The sequence below is a fragment of the Pimephales promelas genome, chromosome 11 (genome assembly GCF_988280905.1).
Source record: "Pimephales promelas chromosome 11, fPimPro1.hap1.1, whole genome shotgun sequence".
NCBI lineage: Eukaryota > Metazoa > Chordata > Actinopteri > Cypriniformes > Leuciscidae > Pimephales > Pimephales promelas.
Genome location: NC_142779.1, coordinates 29958161 through 29978144, shown reverse-complemented (window position 1 = coordinate 29978144; position 19984 = coordinate 29958161). Strand labels below are relative to the sequence as shown.

The 19984-nt window shown below is 35.8% G+C and overlaps 1 protein-coding gene across 1 annotated transcript in view; it reads left to right on the top strand.

The window, feature by feature from the left end:
• The window catches only part of myom2b (myomesin 2b), a 66221-nt gene that overhangs the window by 11691 nt on the left and 34546 nt on the right, over positions 1–19984 (top strand). The window contains exons 10-19 of the mRNA XM_039652273.2: positions 2202–2401; positions 2490–2543; positions 4132–4259; positions 4832–5015; positions 5284–5458; positions 8567–8688; positions 12530–12717; positions 12843–12969; positions 16628–16806; positions 16948–17062. Of these exons, the coding sequence (XP_039508207.2) occupies positions 2202–2401; positions 2490–2543; positions 4132–4259; positions 4832–5015; positions 5284–5458; positions 8567–8688; positions 12530–12717; positions 12843–12969; positions 16628–16806; positions 16948–17062 (1472 nt within the window). The remainder of the gene's footprint in view (positions 1–2201; positions 2402–2489; positions 2544–4131; positions 4260–4831; positions 5016–5283; positions 5459–8566; positions 8689–12529; positions 12718–12842; positions 12970–16627; positions 16807–16947; positions 17063–19984) is intronic.

The window sequence follows — 19984 nt, the reverse complement described above, 5'->3', positions numbered from 1 at the left end:
AAGGTCTATACTGTGTCAGAATTAGAAGTGTTTAATAATATACAATATAACATACAATATTTTCATGAAACTTAAAACAACACAGCAAAATCGGGACACCTCAAACACCTGTTAAAAGCATAAAGTCCATAACACCTTACCCTTAAAAGTCCGAATGAATTCCAGTGTGTTGATATTCCAGCCCGTTCTCATCCTTTAGCGTCACATAGAACGCTATATGACAAAACGGCGCTATACTACGCACATGGCACCCTTTATCGTTAATGTTCACGTAAACCCAAGGCGTCATAAATCCTTTAGCCCCTTCATAATTACACATCTGAAACTGACCTCTTTCTGACCTCTTACAGTTATGAATCCTTTCTCTGTTCTTAACTCCGACTCCTCCCACCTTCTTAATCAACCCACGAATATTCATTTTAGTTGTTTGAACTTGTTTCTGTCATCATTGTTATTACTATCTTGACTGTCACTGCTATGATTACTATTTTCACTTTTATTTATTTTTTTGTTGTTGTTTCATTGTTGTAATTGCTGTTGTCGCAGTCTTTTGCTTTCACCGTTGTGATCACCACTGCCATCATCATTGTCATTTATTATAATTGTTATTATTATTATAATTATCATCAATATTGCCATTGTCAATGCTGTAGAATTAGAATGTAGAACTAGAATTAAGTATCATTATCATCACTATTGCAATAACTTCCCCCTTATCTCTTCATGGGTTTTTAATGCACCACAACATAGAATAGGGGGGGGGGGGGGGGGGGGAGGAATAAATATATATGGAAAAACCTCACAAACACCAAGGCAGGCAAGACAGGCGAGAAGTGGTTTCAACGGGACAGCATCCCTGGACCAAATTAAGACACTCTCGCACTGTACTCTCTATTTTAATGCACTTTAGACATAACACACACACACACACAAAAGGAAAAGATAGGGACTGATGAGATGCAGGGGAAGGTTATCTTATGTTATATTATCTTATTATATCATATTTTATTTTGTACAGGATTGACAAAGGCAATTGTTACATAGGAGGAAGGATGGAAATAAAAATATACCAACACAATATGGGCAGTATGGTGGTAGTGGGGAGTGGGATGGTGATGGTGATGGTGATGGTGATGGTAATGACGATGGTAATAAAAATAAATAATAAATGGTTACTTTGTTTACACATACACATACACATACCCACACTCACACCCACTCACATACACACTTAGATCAAACACTTAAACCACTCTTGTCACTACTGGAATTATAGATTTACAAGATTACTCACTACTGCACTATTTTGGCCTGTTTGTATGTATGTCTGATTGTTAAATGAAAAACAAAACAAAATAAAAACTGACGTTATGAAACAGAAAAAAAAAAAAAATAAAATAAATAAATAAATCCTTCAGCGTAATATCAGACTATAACGGGTGCCATGTGCGTAGTATAGCGCCGTTTTGTCATATAGCATTCTACATGACGCTAAAGGATGAGAATGCGTTGGATATTCCTAATACACATTTGTTATTGACATCTAATTTTTTTCCATGCTGCTTTCTTTATGCAGTTTACTGATCGCTCACATGACAGGCAGACCCATAGTCATTTAAAGTATTACACACATAAAACAGATTAGATAAATAAAATTGACTAAAATGACTCGGACAACATGTAAACCTATTTAAACTCTAATTTACATAAATCATTATAATATATAGAGAAACGTGTCACAAGGGAGATGTCAAAACCATTCTGGGATGTGGGTCCTAGTTGAGAAACACTGGTAGTGTGCTCGTGGTTTCTGTAAAAAAAATTTATTTTGGTTTGATATTCTGTTGACTAAGACAAAGACATTCTTACATTTTAAAGTCCCTACCTCAAAGTTGCTTATATAAACACATATTTTTGTTTGGAACATAGGTTGCTTTGCATATGCTAGACTGTGATTAGTTTGTTCCCTGTCACTTTTAACTACAGGCTGAAATTTACTCTTGTCGGACGGTAATCAGACTAAGTGATGCATTTTGGCAATTATGTATGAATGCTCTTTAGCTCAAATCATGTCCTCAGAATGTAAAAGTGGGTTGTAATTTTCAGTCTTTCAGAGTAGTGTGGAAGTAATGATAGAAAAATCTAGTTTACTGTCCGTATTGGTTGTTTTTCATGTTTTTCCTTTCACTCTTGTTGGACAGATGTGAAGTTGGAACTGAGAACTGGGTGCAGTGTAATGACTCCCCTATTAAGATCTGCAAATATCCTGTTCAGGGTCTGTTTGAGGGACACTCTTATTACTTTCGTGTGCGTGCCGTCAACTCGCGTGGCATTGGCAGACCCTCCAGAGTATCTGAGCCCATTGCTGCTCTGGACCCTACAGAGTTTGAGAGACTTAATAGTAAGCAAAAAAGTCCTCATACAGTTATGTTTATTTACTCAATTTTGTGTTAATAATGCTCCTTATGTACTGGTGTTTGTTTCAACAGCCACAAAACTTGGTGGGAGACTTGACGTTGTGACTTATTATGATGACCTTGAAGGTACTGTATAATCCTGGTTTATTTACTGAAAATTTTGCTGGGTGTCTATTAAAGGATTAGTTCACTTTTGAAAAAACTTTTGCTGATAATTTTACTCACCCCCATGTCATCCAAGATGTCCATGTCTTTCTTTCCTCAGTCGAAAAGAAATTAAGGTTTTTGATGAAAACATTCCAGGATTTTTTCTCCATATAATGGACTTACGTGGGAACCAGACGGTCCGAGGTCGAAAAGACAGTTAATAACAGTTTCAGATGCAGCCTCAAATGTCTTTAAACGACACCAGACGATGAATAAGGGTCTTATCGTGCGAAACGATCGGTTATTTCAAAACTTATTCCAAAAATGTAACTTTTCTAAGGACAAATGCTAGCCTTGCTCTATTCTGTGAGGCGCGTTTGCAACGTCACGTATTAAGTAATTACGTTCAAAAGGTCACGGGCGACGTAGCCGTAAGTACAGAGTCAGTGTTTACAAGTTGAACGCATAGGTTGAACGTGCAAACTAACTCAACGCCGTTTACAAAAAAAGGAATTAAAAGGTAAAACAACGATGTCGGACGATTTTGATTCTGTACTTCCGGCTACGTCGCCCGTGACATTTTGAACGTAATTACGTATTACGTGACGTTACAAACGCGCCTCACAGAATAGAGCAAGGCTAGCATTTGTCCTTAGAAAAGTTACATTTTTGGAATAAGTTTTGAAATAACCGATCGAAGACCCTTATTCATCGTCTGGTGTCGTTTAAAGACATTTGAAGCTGCATCTGAAACTGTTATTAACTGTCTTTTCGACCTTGGACCGTCTGGTTCCCATGTAAGTCCATTATATGGAGAAAAATCCTGGAATGTTTTCATCAAAAACTTTAATTTCTTTTCGACTGAGGAAAGAAAGACATGGACATCTTGGATGACATAGGGGTGAGTAAATTATATTTACATTGAAATGTAATTCATTAAAAGGATGGAACCATCATGGAAATTTCAATCACATTTCAATAATAGTTAATTCTTTCATTTGGAATGCCCCAACTAAGAAAATGTCCCTGTACCTCAGTGCCCTTCAATTGCTCAAAAATGACATCCATACTGCATCCTTAAATATTGTGTGACGGAACTGCCTTAAGATATCGTTTCGTTTGTTCACTCAGTCACTCTGCCTTTGCATATGTAATCTGTAATAGATGACAACAGCTGTCACTTTTTGCTTTCCCCCTTATTCTTTTCATGGTTTTCACTTTCAAAATTAGCAATAATTATCCAGCCCATAATTGGTTCTCTTCTGAGAGATACTGATTAGTTTTTGATGAGAATTCCATCAGGAAGGGAACGTACAAACATCTGTGGTTCTTTTTCAAGTTGAAATGAACACATCAACCAGTGTCACCCATGTGCATATGTGTACAGATAGTAGCAGCAGTAGCAGCAGCAAAGATGATATTTATATCAGTCCATAATATTATAGCTGCTTTTAAAGCTAGTAAAAATGGTGGGATATTTCCTAGTGTGTGTGTGTGTGTGTGTATTGGTCTGTGTCTATGTGTTCAGAGTAGAACAGTAATTCTGTTTGATGTGGTTTGCCTGCAGCTGAGGGAAAAGCTCCAGGACCTCCCTCTAAAGTCTGCACTTCAGAGACGGACCGAACATATGTTGTGCTCAGTTGGGTCCCTCCAGTCTACCATAGCAAAGCCCCCATGTGGTATTACATTGAGAAGGTTAGTTTCAGCTCACTGCCAGACGTTAACCCAGACGAATAGTCACAAACTTTATTTCCGCAGTTTGTTTGATTTTCTTACATCACCTTTAATCAATTAAGAAACATCTAGCAAATTAAAATAAGAATATGTCCTTATTTGCTCAGTTCTCAGTTGTTTCAGATTCTCTTCCTTCAAAAAAATAAATAAATAAATAAATAAATTAGTCAATATAATCAGAGCAGATTTTGACTGTCATGGACTATTACTGTGATATTCCTTTAGTTCCTGTTTCCCTGCTCTGTTTAGTTTTGGTTTTCTTGGTTACTGATTATGTCTTCATTTGTTCCTATGGTTATGTTTGATTTGCTTCTGTCTTTCATTAAGCTCATATGGTATTTATACTCCCTGTAATGTGAAGTTCAGTGTCGGTTCTCTTAAGTCTTAAGAGACTTAAGTCGGCTCGATGCATTGTCAATCATTTGCTCTATTCAATCTCATTACTGTCTAGAAGTATTTGCGTCATTTTGCCATCTCATTTTACAATCCACATTTGTGTAATAGTGTGTTTTATTGGCTGTGGTCTCATTCAGCTTCAAGTCGGAGCAGGATCATGGCAGAGAGTGAACACTAAAGTACCCATCAGATCACCTCGCTATGCCGTCTTCGACCTGTCCGAGGGAAAGGACTATCTCTTCCGTGTGCTATCCGCTAATATGTACGGCGTCAGCGATGCTTCCGAGCCTACCAATACCATAACGACACTTCAATTGAAGGGTAAATGCTCTAAATCCAGCTTGTCAAAGGCCACCACACCACTGATGTATTTAGTACAGATCTTGAAATGGTGAAACTGTCGCATACGAAATGGAATATAGATCTTTGAAGTTTAGTCAGGCTGTGACTTTGATGTTGGCTTTAAGGCAGTAATGAACTTTTATCTGCATTTCTGTAGTGGAACTAATTCATGCATGATAGGTCATTAAGGGATTGATTAGGCTGGTTGGTGAAGTCACCCGTGAAATGAAGCTCTGTGTTCATTCAGGTGTGCCCTCAGCTCCTGGACAAGTCGTTGCAACCAGGGAGACAGACACCTCTGTTCTAATTCAGTGGGCACCTCCAAAGGATCCCAATAACCTGATTGGATATTACATTGATTCTTGTGTGAAAGGATCTAAGGACTGGACCTCAGCCAATCACAAGCCCCATAAGCAGACCAGGTATGTGCTCAGTCAAGGTGAAATTATTTGAGGCAATTTCCACGAATAGAGACAAAAAGGGTCTGAAACTCAGGTCAGAAAAAACTCTTGACAAATATTTAACATTTAATGAACGTAAATAAAATAAAACATTAAAGAAAATATTAAAATAAATTAAATTAGGGTAACACTTTATTTCGAAAGTCCACTTTAGACATTCTATAAGTAACTTTGCAACTACTTGTCAACTAACTGTCATTAGACAGATGACAGTTTTGTTTTATTATTTTGACCAGTTGTTTTTAATTGAAATTTTGGAGGATATGAAGAGTTCAGATGCAAAAGCGTCTAAATGCCATTTGAAATTTTCTTCTAGAATGATGATTTTTATCAAGCTTGTATATTTAAGTTCAGTGATTTCACTTAAATGGCAATGATAATTACCTATTAATTGTTATTTAAGTGAAATTACTGAACTTAAATATACAAGTTTGATAAAAATCATCATTAAAGAAGAAAATTTCAAATGGCATTTAGAGGCTTTTGCATCTGAACTCTTCATATATACAAAAATATAAATAGTAAGGCTCAATCCCAATTCACCCCTTGGCCCTACCCCTTAGCCCTACCCCTCCGTTTTGCGCGTTCACGTCTAGAGGAAGGGTGTCCCGATTCTTCTTGAGATCGAGGAGTAGGGCGAAGGGGTAGGGCTACATAGCCCTCGAAACTGATATTTTTCAGAGGCACACTCCAAACGGAGGGCTAAGAGAAAAGTTCACGGAATGCATCGGAAATCACCGTCGAGATGGATCGCAAACGGTTAGCAAACATTTAAATTTAGCGCCAGATGATTCCACTACGCACTTTATTTACTCTTATAATAACACTATAGTCGTTTAAATTAAGAAATGGTATAATAAATTACCTTTCCCATCAGACAAGACATACATTTCGAGGAAGGGATGTTATAATCATCATGTTTATTAAAAGTTAAGAGCAGCTGCGTTGATTGTCAGTTGTTGTCATGGAGAAATCCTGTAAAAACATCGCCGACGACTGATGACGTATCGGGTTCATGAAGGGTTGTTCCATTTCGTAGGGGAATATTTCAACCCCTTGGCCCTTGTAAATCTGTTTTAAGGGCCAAGGGGTACACTCGAAAACAAGGGGTAGGGCCAAGGGGTGAATTGGGATTCAGCCTAAATCCATAGAAACTGCTAATTTTGCCTTGGTCTCTTATTTTTTCCAGCTATTAGCTTATTTTACAAATCGACAGAATACATAAAACAAGCTATCATATATTTAATCATATCATGCACATGCAAAATAATGGGATCATCAACATTAAACTCTATAAATCAAAACTGCCTAATGATACTGAATGAAATGTTGATCGAGGATGAGCTATAGGACTTTGAAGCTTTGGGGGTGTTGATGGACTCTATGTACTCCATCTATGTTTTGATCCATTTCAATTGTATTTGTACCCTATTTGTGTGAAGAGCTTCAGATTTCATGAAAATAATACAACACAGATCAATAATATTCTTGAATATTAAATGTCCCCAACTAAGCAAGCCAAAAGCTAAGGCAACAGTGGCAAGGAACCAAAACTCCATCAGGTGACAGAATGAAGAAAAAAACCTTGGGAGAACCCAGACTCATCATGATTTACGGAACGTGTTCCCGGTTCCGGCTGATCTAAACTATGCATCCTAATTTTGAATTAAGGGAGTCTATGTGTGTTATGTGTGCTAGGCCAAAGAGATGTGTTCTTAGTCTAGATTTGAACTGACAGAGGGTGTCTGCTTCCCGGACAATGTTCGGAAGACTGTTCCAGAGTTTTGGTGCTAAATAGGAAAAGCATCTACCACCAGCAGTCGATTTTGATATTCTAGGTATTATCAACTAGCCGGAATTCCGAGATCGCAATAGACGTGAAGGACTATAATGCGTTAAGAGCTCGCTCAAGTACTGCGGAGATAAACCATTTAGTGCTTTGTAAGTAATCAGCAATATTTTAAAATGTATACAATGTTTAAAAGGCCGCCAATGCAGGGTTGACAGAACCTGGCTAATATGGTCATACTTCCTGGTTCTGGTAAGAACTCGAGCTGCTGAGTTTTGAAATAGCTGAAGTTTGTTTATTAAGCATGCAGGGCAAACTCCCAGTAGAGCATTACAATAATCTAGTCTTGATGTCATGAATGCATGAACTAATTGTTCCGCATTTTTCATTGAGAGAATATGGCGTAATTTAGATATATTTTTAAGATGGAAAATGTTGGTTTTACAGATACTAGACACATGACTTTCAAATGAAAGATTACTATCAAAGAGCACACCCTGGTTTCTAACTGACGACGAAGGCTTAACAGAGCAGCCATCAAGTGTTAGACAGTATTCTAGGTTACATGTGGAAGTTTTTTGGTCCATAAATTAGAATCTCTGTTTTTTTTTTTTTTTTTTTTCAGAATTTAGTAGTAGGAAATTACTAGTCTTCCAATTTTTTATATCAGCAATGCATTCCGTTTAATTTTGTGAGTTGGTAAGTTTCGTTAGGTTTTGAAGAAATATACAGCTGGGTATCATCAGCATAATAGCGGAAGCTAATTCCATGTTCCCTAATGATATCTCCTAATGGCAGCATGTACAGAGTGAATATCAGCAATATCAGAGTGAATATCAGCTGAAGGTATCCTTAATGGCTAACTCTATATCCAAAGGTTCTGAGATCAGCACAAAATGTGGCACACAGAGACAAATTTTAACAATATTTATAAAAATATACTTTTATATTTTATATGCATTTTATTTTTTGCTTTTACTAACATTTGTAGATTTTTAACTACGTAACTTAACATTTGTACCTCTTATGCTTTTAAATAAGTCATGGGGCACCAAGATATATCCGATTCATGGAAAGTGCCTGATAGTATATATGTGGTAATTTAAACCAAATCAAACCGTGACCACACATTACAACATAAAAACAACTGAAATGCCAGAAAGCTTGTATCAGGATTTTGTGTTGCTGACATGTTTTTTTTGATGATGTTATTCCCTGAAAAGGATAAATAACGGAATAGAAACTTCCTCTTTCACTACCTCATTACTGTGTTCTTGCAGGTTTGTTGTGCATGGACTGACCACCGGTGAGACGTATGTCTTCCGTGTACAAGCCATCAACGAGCTGGGCCTCAGCGATGAATCCCAGGAATCGGCTCCTCTTTCTGTGAGAAATGCTCTCAGTAAGTTTGGCTCTCATGACCCAGTTTCCTTTACATTCCATCAAGAAGCCAACTACAATTTATTTTGAACCTTTTCCAAACACACTCAAAAGCTGTTTCTCGCAGTAGGTGTTTGTAGCCCATGGTGTTAAAAGAGTAAGGTGCCCACCAGACTACAACAGGTTGAAAAAGGTGTATATTTATCTTTATTCATGCATAGGCAGTGCTTTGGAAAGTTGCCACACAGTAACAACAGAAAAGTTAATTTTACACGTCAAATGTTTTTCAATATACAGTAGAGTTGAGCAGTGAAATGGATCAGCCAGTAGATTCTGCTATAGTGTTTATTAAAGCAATAAACCATAAGAGAATGTGTTACATTGATTTTTACCATGATTAATGCACTGTAAACAACATTGTTAATTATAATGAAAGCGATTTAGTTTTTACAAATCACATCATGTGTAAACAAAGTGCAACTGTAGATTTCTTATTATTGTCGGCCATTTTACAATATGAGACTTCTGAATCCTTAGTTATGCATAATCATTTCTTTTGGATCCATCAAGTTACAAATAAAAAGAAGACAATCATATGAATCATTTAATCAAGTCCTACTTTCCCTTTGTAAAGTATTGCTTGACTTGCAAAATAAGATATGGAAGTCAAGTCATTTAATATTATTATACAAATGCGTGATATATAAAAGTCACCATGTTATACAATTGTTCATAGTGTGAAATTATAGGAATCACACTGTGAATAAATAAGATATGATCATACCCCAGTATGCAAAAGCTTTTTTTTTTTTTTTTTTTTTTTTAAATCTTTTTAGTCCCCTCAAACCTCGCACCATTTGCTAAATTGGTTTAATAATTCATACTAAATGAGTCAGAATGTGTTTTTTTCTTCCCGATCTCTGTGGGACACTTAATCAACAAGTAGAAATCATTTCAGCCAGCAGACCATTACATTTTTACAGAGCTGGATAATTTGTAGAGCTGTTTGCTTTGTAAGTCTTTAGCTAACAGAAATCCTCTGTTTGGACTCAGGGGGATCATTTCATACTCAGAGACTTCAAAAGATGAAAATAAAGATGAAACTTTTTGTCCTAAGAGTGCAGGCCTGTCTGTAGTAAACAGCCAGTCAAAACAGTGGTTAGAAAATTAAAAACAGAGGAGTTCTTTAAATTAGATTAAATTATTTCTCAAGGGGTTTCAAACAAGCATCTTTGAAGTAGTATATCACGTCTCATACCATTTTTGTTATGGACAATATTGATACCTTGAGGAGAGTATATCATCTATCTGGCGGTTAAAAAAGAAAACAGAAAAAAAAAAAAAACCCAACTAGTGTCACGATCAGGTTCAGTTGGAGAAGATGAAAAAGGTTTAAACTAGTTTCCAAAAAAAAAAGGTTCTTTAATAAAAATAAACTCAGGTAATTCAATAGCAAGAAGGCAACATAACAACATGTGATCACAAACCATACCAGACAAAGGAGGAACTTAAATACACAGGGTGATTGAATTCAAATGATGAACAGGTGTGCTTTAATTAGGAACATACTGCATCACCATGACAACTGAATAATGGCGTGCAAACAGGAACACAGGCAGACGGGAACAAAGAGGAACATAATAAGAGTCCATGAAAATGAAACTAAAGCTAAACAGAACATAATGGTGACACCTCACCTCAGAACACCCTAGCAATTCGCACAAAGTGCTGAAATCCTCTCAGAACTCCCTTCTGTAGCATTTTGATAGCACACAATTATTTTCAAAACATAGGCAACATAGGCAACATTTTAAAGCTTCACATGTTGATTATGATTATGCTGCTTTCGAAGATATCATAAGATATAATATATAACTTATATATTATATATATATATATATATATATATATATATATATAACTGACCATAAGATATGGTCAGTTGTAAGGCAGCATGGAATCTTTTGTACAGAATGCAATCATAATGCTTTGAGATACATTTAATTATCAAACAACACTGATAAAAATACTTCAGTCTAATAAAAATAAACTATTTTTTAAATCAATATACTCTCTATTTCCACCATTGTTCAAGTTTGTGGTCAGTGAGATTTAAAAAAAAATGGTTTTGAAAGAAGACTTATGTTTACGGCTGTGGTTTGATAAATGTAAAATCATAATGTGAAATGTTATTACAATTTATAAACAATTTAAAATGTAAGTGTTTTCTATTTTAAATATATTTTAAAATGTAATTTATTCCTTTAAAATTTGATTTTCTGCAGACATTAGTTTGCAATAAAATTAGTTTGCAGACATTAGTTTGCTGGCTAATGTCAGCGATTAAACTGACATTAGTTTGTCAGTTTAGTCGCCGTTCTATATTAATGCTCTGCTCTCATTGAAGCGCACACGCACTTGATAATTTACTCATCCAAGATGTTCATGTCTTTCTTTCTGTATAGTCAAAAAGAAATTTTTGAGGAAAACATTCCAGAATTTCTCTCATTATAGTGAACTTCAACGGAAACCAACGGTTTGAAGGTCCAAATATCAGTTTCAATGTAGCTTCAAATGGCTTTACACGATCCCGGCCGAGGAATAACGATCTTATCTACCGAAACGATCTGGCATTTTCAATAAAATACAATATATATATATATATATATATATATATATATATATACTTTTTAACCACAAATGCCAGTCTTGCATGTCCACAACTTTACGGATTACATAATCACTTTGGAAGGGTCAGGCGGTTATTCTGACGTTGGCAGAAAATGTAGGGTTGGGCGAAAAACTCATCTCTTTTTCTCCTTCAACTTCAGAAATGTCCAACATCATTCTTTTACCTTTTATTTTATTTAAACGTTTTTTTTTTTACTTAGTCATTGCACGTTCGTTTTGTAAACATGAGGTCTGTACTTTCACCTACGTCACGTGTGACCTTTCAATGTGATTACGTAATGTGCGGCGAATCACAACTAGTGCAAGAAAAAAAATCGAATTTTTTTTTATTTTATTTTTTTTTAGAAAATGACTGATTGTTTCACTAGATAAGACCCTTATTTCTTGGCTGGGATCTGAAGCTGCTTTGAAACTCTAACCCGTTGGTTCCCATTAAAGTCCACTATATGGAGAAAAATCCTGGAGTGTTATCCTCAAAAACCTTAATTTCTTTTCGACTGAAGAAAGAAATTAATATCTTTGATGACGTGGGGGTGAGTAAATTATCAGTAAATTTTAATTCTGAAACGAACTAATGCTTTAAAGCTTCACTTCGCGTCGTGCCGCTCTTTCTCTTTAAGTCATAAATAGTTTTAAGCACATTAAAACTATTCGTGGATTGTTCCTTACTTATCAACAGTTATGCTTCTGAATACTTTTGTGGACTCTTTCAGTATATACATACAGTAAATATATATATATATATATATATATATTTACTGTATATATTTAAATGAATATGTAAATGTATAGATATACATCAAAAAGCAATAAAAGTATTCTTTTCTTAAAAAATAAATCTTTTGTAGTTTATGGTAGTGTATATGATGCACATTTTGCTGTCTATGTACATTATCCCAGTGTTCAAAATCTAACATAACAGAAATGTTGTTTGCTTTTGACGGACAAAGCCCTACAATCTTATGGAAAAGCATTGCCATAGTTTGAGGCTATCACTAATGTGTAACAAAATGCATTTCACCGTTCTACATTACATTCCCAGACACCTCTTTTCCTCTGAAATGTGCATATTACAAGCCAGAGATGCAGCCTGCACGTCAGCTCATGTTCCTCTTTGTTGAAGACACTGAGTAATGTGACCGGTCGGCTACAGCAATCTGTCTTCTCCACAGAGTTGCCCTCTTCCCCTTACGACATCTCTCTTCTGTATTGTGACGGGGAATCCATGATTCTCAACTGGAAGCAGCCCATCCATTCTGGAGGAGCAGAGGTCACTGATTATTACATTGACAAATTCAATGTGGCCAAGAAGACGTGGAAGGAGGTCAACATCCCACCCATTAAGGAAAACCTGCACAAGGTGTCTATTTATTGCAGCATCCTGTGCATGTTGTTACATCAGCTTGTACTGATGGATTTCATAATATTATGTATTGTAATATTACCATGTATAATAATTACTAAGATGAACTGTATCTTCTGAAGGTTGGAGGTCTGACAGGTGGTTCAGTGTATCAGTTTAGGATCTATGGAGGTAATTTGGTTGGATTGGGTAATGCCTCAACCCCAAGCGCGTCCTTCAAATGTGAGGCTTGGACCATGCCTGAGCCAGGTAATGTGAAGTGTGTACATAGTTTTGACTTGTACTGTTGCAATTATTATGTCATTATTTATTCACCCTCATGTCATTCAAAACATGTATGCTGTTTGTTCTGTGCAACACAATAGGAGAAATTTAAAAAAAATATTGTAGAATTTCCATTATCTAATATCAGAAAATATGAATAAATACTGTATCAAATGCATTGTTCATTATTAATGTTAGTTAGTTCATCAACTAAGGTCAACTAATGAGACCTTATTGTAAGATATTACTGCAGAATCAGCTGAATTTCAAACTTTGAAACCAAGGCATAACAAAGGCTGTACAAGATCAATAAATGGCCCAAAAAGGCAATGGACTAGTTGCACCACAACGGAAATGGAATTTCCGGTTTGTCAGTGGTAGGCTGGAACACTTCCGGTCACTGCTTCTGTCAATGGCACTCGCTTACTTAACCGACCGTTCAGCGTAGTGTAAAAGAAAAACACGAGTCTTTTCGGTATTAAAACAGGTGTTGTACCGAATTCTGACTCGCGGACAAATGGCACGCCCCTTCGCGTGCGCGCGCCTCTCACCTAATACTCGCTGAAGCGAGTTTGAATGCACTTGATTTGCCATATGCGTTTATCGATTGATTTTTTTCGCACAGCAAGCACCCACATCCTGCATGAAAGCATTGTCTACACTTACAAAAATTGACTGACAGTGAACTAGTGTGGATAAAACATGCAAACAAACAAAAATGCATGGGAGATCGATTCAGACTATAAACTTCCACGGGTGAAGCTACCATATAAAGCTACCAGCTGTCAAAACATTACTGTTAATTTCAAATATTTTTATTGAACGTAACTTTTGCGTGTTAAACACGATGTGGTTCATAGTAAAATATTGTACTCTCCCCATTGCACAAGAATGTCATTCAAAATAATAATAACCTTTTTCATGAAGATAGGCTTATAAACAAATTATGCATGCACTTTTGTAATATTGCAGCAGGTTTTCTTCAAAAAAGGGCACCTGAACACAAAACAATGAATTTCCATAAGCAATCCCATATAGAATTTTTCTTTAAATTTTGTTCTGTTCTAATGTTTTCAGTGGGTAGTTTTGTTTTTGTTTTGTTTTTTCCCAAAAAGAACATTTTATAATGTGTTATCTCAGCAACTTTCCCAAAACATCCTCAAAATATTACAGTTAAAACATCCTTAAAACATTATTTCAACATTACATTCAAATGTTTTCTTTAAAACAGTTGGCTACCTTATGGCTTTACAAGTTTAAACCAAACTTGTAGGGAATGTTAGCCAAAGTTCTGAGAACGTTCTCAGCTAGGATGCAAAATGTGAAATTGAAAGAATGAATTAAATAAATAATGTTTTTGTGGTCCTAATGTGCCAGACAATAACTATATTAAAAAGTCTAAGGTTTCTTTACATCCTTAGCTTTAGTCAATGATCACATTATTATAATTATCAATTAACAAACATAAAAACTGGTATTTGCCGCATATAGGCTATAGTCTATATTAGCCTATATACAATATACAGACATGTGTTTTATGAACTAAGCCTATCTTCATTAAAAAGGTTAAATATTATTTTTAATGACATTCGTGCAATGGGGAGAGTAATACACTATTTTCCTATGAACCACCGCGTGTTTTAGACACAAAAGTTACGTTCTGTTAAATTAACAGTAATGTTTTGTTTTGACAGGTGCTAGCTTTATTATGGCTGCTTTATTATGGCTTGCCTTTACCCGTCGAAGTTTATAGTTTCAATCGATCTCCCATGCGTTTTTGTTTGTTTGCATTTTTTTATCCACACTAGTTTACTGTCTGTTAACTTTTGTAAGTGCAAAGCTTTCATGAAGGATGTGGGTGCTTGCTGTGAGAAAAAAAAATCAATCGATAAACGCATATCAAATCAAGTGCATTCAAACTCGTTTCTGCGCGTATTAATGAGAGGCGCGCGCACGCGAAGGGGCGTGCGATTTGTCCGCGAGTCGGAATTCGGTACAAAACCTGTTTTAATACCGAAAAGACTCGTGTTTTTTCTTTTACACTACGCTGAACAGTCGGTTAAATAAGCGAGTGTCATTGACAGAAGCAGTGACCGGAAGTGTTCCAGCCTACCACTGACAAACCGGAAATTCCATTTCCGTTGTCGTGCAACTAGTCCATTGACAGTTCTGCAAAGTGGCCCGAAAATCTCTCACATTGTTCCCGGGCCAGCGTGTCAGCCTTGTTGTTGATTTCTGTCACTGAAAATCTTTTCTCCTCTGCAACTCTGGAATCTTATTGTCCATTCACCATATCTTAAATAGCACACTCAAGAATGAATGCCCTTTTGGCAACACACTGATGCACCATATAGAATCTGTTCTTCACACAAACTGTCGTATGGCAGTCAAAGTCACATGGCCTTTTATATAGAGATGTTTTTAGCCGTCTTTGGAATTTGAAAGTCATGGTAATGTTGAAAGGATGATGTTCTGTGTGTGTGAAGATTCTACAAAAGTCTTGTTTTCCACAGAAGAATGAAAGTCATACATGTTCGCAACATTATTATGAATATGGTTAATTAAATATGGCAATTTTTATCTTTGTGTGAACTGTTCCTTTAACAAACTAAAACTCCATTAAGCTCATTTTGTTTTATGTGCTGCCGTAAGAACACTTTAGAGGAAGTAAAAGTCTTATGAGTGCAAAACACTCATCCTTGAGACCAACCCACAACTCTTGGGAAACATATTCAGCAGATTTACAGTATTTTTATCGGAGATACATATCCTCTGCGGTAAGATGTCTTGTTTAGGTGCTTAAAAAACATTTTAAAGGCTACAAATGGAATAGGAGGTCTCTATAGCTTTCTGTTTGGTTATATTGTCCCTGCCAGTCACCTCTACCATTAATAGTGTTACATGTCTCAATCCTTGTCACCTTGTTTGGTAAAGTCAAGCAAGTAAGGTGATTGATTGCTGTTTTCACACACAGAAAAAATCTGTTTTTATCAAAGTGACATTATCAAATGCTCAAATTCCGACATTAGTATATTGGACAGTCAAGAACAGCAAGAAACTCAAAAGACGTGTGCGATCCTCACAAAATCTTTTTGAGAACATAATCAAAATATAACATGTTTTCATGTTATATTACATAACATGTTACATATAATTCACCATATTCATACATCCATGTTCCAAACACGTACAGTATGACTTTCTTTTTTTTTTTTCTGTGGAAAACATACACTGAACACTGAAGGTCATGTGACTTTGACTGTCATACGACCAAAGACCAAAGAATTGTTGTCAACTGATCACATTTGCTTTCAGATTCTATGTGGTGCATCAGTGTGTTGCCAAAAGGACATTCATTCTTGAGTGTGCTACTTTAGATGTGGTATTTATACATCATGCTATTTTAATGTACTGTATAAAATGAGATTCGGCATATAAAAATACTTTATAATAATAACCTCAGAAGAAAAACGCCCATTCTTTACTACAGTGGTTAGAATTTGGGAGATTTATTTGCATGAAAATGTACATAAATAATTTCACATTCCCCAGTTTTGTTAGATTTTAAGGTAAAATGTCCCCCAAACATGTCTGAAAGCACGAAAAACTTGAGCTTTATTTGCCTTGTGTTTGGCTTTGGTAGGTCCAGCCTATGACCTGACCTTCACTGAGGTAAGGGATGATTCTTTGGTGGTGGAGTGGAAGCCTCCTGTCTACAATGGGGTCAGCGCCATCACTGGATACTTCATTGAGAAATCCAGGAAAGGCTCTGATACCTGGAGCAAAGTCAACGAAAGTTCAGTCAACCACTGCTATCTCAAGGTATTGATTTGTGAGTGCTGACAAGCACACGTTCTCGGATTGTCTATACTAGGCTACTACTTCAGTATGCCAGACATAGAAATATGAAAACGTGTTCACTTCTCTGTGGCTTTATAAAATGTACGGTTTGAATATTTACAGGTCAAGGGTCTAGAGACAGGCGCATCTTATGTTTTCCGTGTACTGGCCGAGAATGCCAAAGGCATTGGCATGGCTTCAACCCCCTCTGACCCTGTGTGTGTCAAAGCACTGCCAGGTAAACATGTAATGTAGAGCAGACACTGTTAATTAGACACTGTTTAATGTCTGAATGGGGAAAAAAAATCAATGTGGTGGCTATAGTTCTGCCTTACAGAGCCAATTGCTTCTTTGATGGATGCATTGTGATGCTGAATGTGTCAGCTGAAAGAATAGATGTCCCACTTTCAATATAAAGCAACAATTAATTTACTTTGTTTACTCTGCGAAAAAACTAGCATGCATTTATTTGCAGTTATTCTGAACTGAAGAATCACAATTTATGAGACAATAAATGTAATTTGTAAATGAAATGTCATTTCGAAAAACAATTATATAGATTGTTTGTCAAAATACTAGATAGGAAGTACTGGATTTTTGCGAACGGACACTGGAAAATGACTTGCCTTAAAGGGTTAATTCAAAAATTTAAATTCTTTCATTATTTACTTCCCTCATGACATTTCAAACCCAAAAACTATCATACAACCGATTTTTTTATTACAGAAAAAAGCTATTAGAGTGATTAGCTATGCTGAATATCTTGCTCCAACAAATCCACTTTTTATCAGATTAAATATATTAAAATTTCACGATCTTGTTGATGTTTACACAGCAGTTGTGATGTACAAGGCTTACAATTTCAAGCTTCCTCACTGTTTACAAGAGATGTTTCGAATCAGAGAATCGAGATATAGCCTCAGAGGAACTGAATTGTTACAAAAACCCATGGCAAAGAGTAATACCAAGAGAAGATGTTTATCAGTTAAAGGAGTAGATTTATGGAACAGCCTTCTTATTCAACTTAAGAGCTCTAAAACTATTAAGGGATTTAAGAAAAGATATAAGTTAAACATTATGGAAAAATATAGAACACTTGAATGAAGAATATGAGAAAAGTAAGCGATAGTGGAAGTATGACATAATTTTGATTGTTGAGGATTAATTTTTTGTGTCTACATGTTATTGTAATAGTCAGGATAAGTTGTTGTTGTAAAAGGGGTTTGGCAAAATAAGTCTTGACTTCAGCCTAAACCCCTTCGGTCAGTATTTATGTGTTATTTTTTATTTTTATTTTATTTTTTCTCTCTCTCTTTTTTGTGTTACATGATTTATGACATGATTTCTAAATGACTGACCGAAGAAATAAATAAATACAAAATACAAATCTGTTGATCACATAGTGATCGTACCTCGTCACAAGGTATTCACAAGGTTCCTTAATTCTTAAGGATTTTTTTTTATGGCTTCTTTTTGAACTTTTTGGATATTCTAATTTCTGGTTACATGGACCAGATAGAAGCCTCTCACATTTCTCACATCTTAATTTGTGGTTTAACAAAATATTTTTTGGGGGTGAATTATCCCTTTAAGGAAGCCTTTCCTAATAGTGGAAGCAATATTTTTGAAAGTAGTTTTGTATTGGCAAGTTTACAGCAAAGATTCACCACGATGTGAGCTGAACCTTTTAACTACTTGCAAAAGAATGTGGTCTGCAACATTCCAAAACCAACCAGTTTACACCAATGCGACTAGACGAGACAAGGTATTGTTTCCATAGCAACTACTCTTTTCTTCAGTAGAAAAGAGAATCTTTCTGCAGCGCAGATGTTTGAAAGCAAGTTAGTGTTTAGTATCCAAAAACACTTTTTTTTTTCTTAGGCACCAGTGTCAGAGAAAAAAAACAAAACAATTTACAACTCAGACTGGGAAAAAAAAAAAAAAAAAAAATCTAAATGGGTCCCACCCAAGGAGACCTTTTGTGTCCTGCCAAAATTTGAGTTAAATTTTAAGGAAAAACAGCGCTGGAAAATCAGGCAAAAACAAAGAAGTTTTGCATTAAAGGTGCCCTAGAATGAGCTGAAATAATATTTTAATCTAGTCTCTGATATCTACATAGAGGGTATGTGGCTTATTTAAGGGCATTTAAAATGTTAAAATGGTTTTACAGGTCCATTTTCAACTCTAGAATGAAATGGTCTGTTTTTACCATATTTGGAAGGGTCATGAATAGTAAGGAGGAGTTCTGCTCTGATTGGCTGTTTCACTTCACACACTCTGAAATACAAGCGTGCAAAATAATCATACGTCAGTTTTCGAAAATGAAAACATTTTAAAAAATGGACTAAAGTTAGTTGCCTTGTCAAATTAATAGCTTCAAAGTATGTGGTGGAGAATGTGATGCTAGAAGGATCGAGTGAGCTAACGTCTGTGAACAATTAAACTAACGTAATTAGCCCCTGAGGTGTTGTGATGAAATAGACGAAAGTAAAAATACTAGACAAAAGGGTATTTACATATGTATATACAGTATTATTTTGTAGATTTCTATGACAGCACAGCACGAATGAAACTGTTGCGGTATCCGATTATAGATAAACATCAACCACGCCTGTTGACATTTCTTTTCTTCGGGAAGGGTATGAAAAGTCCTCGCATTCCCTGCACATAACCTTTTTTTTCCATGATCTGCCATTTTCCCCTTGATCCTCGCTTGTCTCTTCACCTGCAAAACTTCCGATGATTCGGCTTCACACTTCCGTCTGGCATTGAACATGGGCTGGCATATGCAAATATTTGGAGGCGTACATATTAATGATCCCGACTGTTCCCGTCACAGTCATTGTAATCTTGAGATTCGCCTATTTTTCAGGGGTGTTTTTCAAAAACGAGATTTAATTAAGAAGGACAAAACAATGGTGTTTGAGACTCACTGTATGTCATGTCCATGTAATGAACTCTTGTTATTTAACTATGCCAAGATAAATTCAAATTTAAATTCTAGGGCACCTTTAAGCAAACACAAATATCTAGCCATTGCAACTGTAGCAGTACTTTTATCTTATGTAAATAAATCTTAAAAATAATTCATGATAGAGATACGGTGTGTTTGTGTCCTACAACAGTTAGCATAGTATATTTGGAAATATGGGTTGATGGG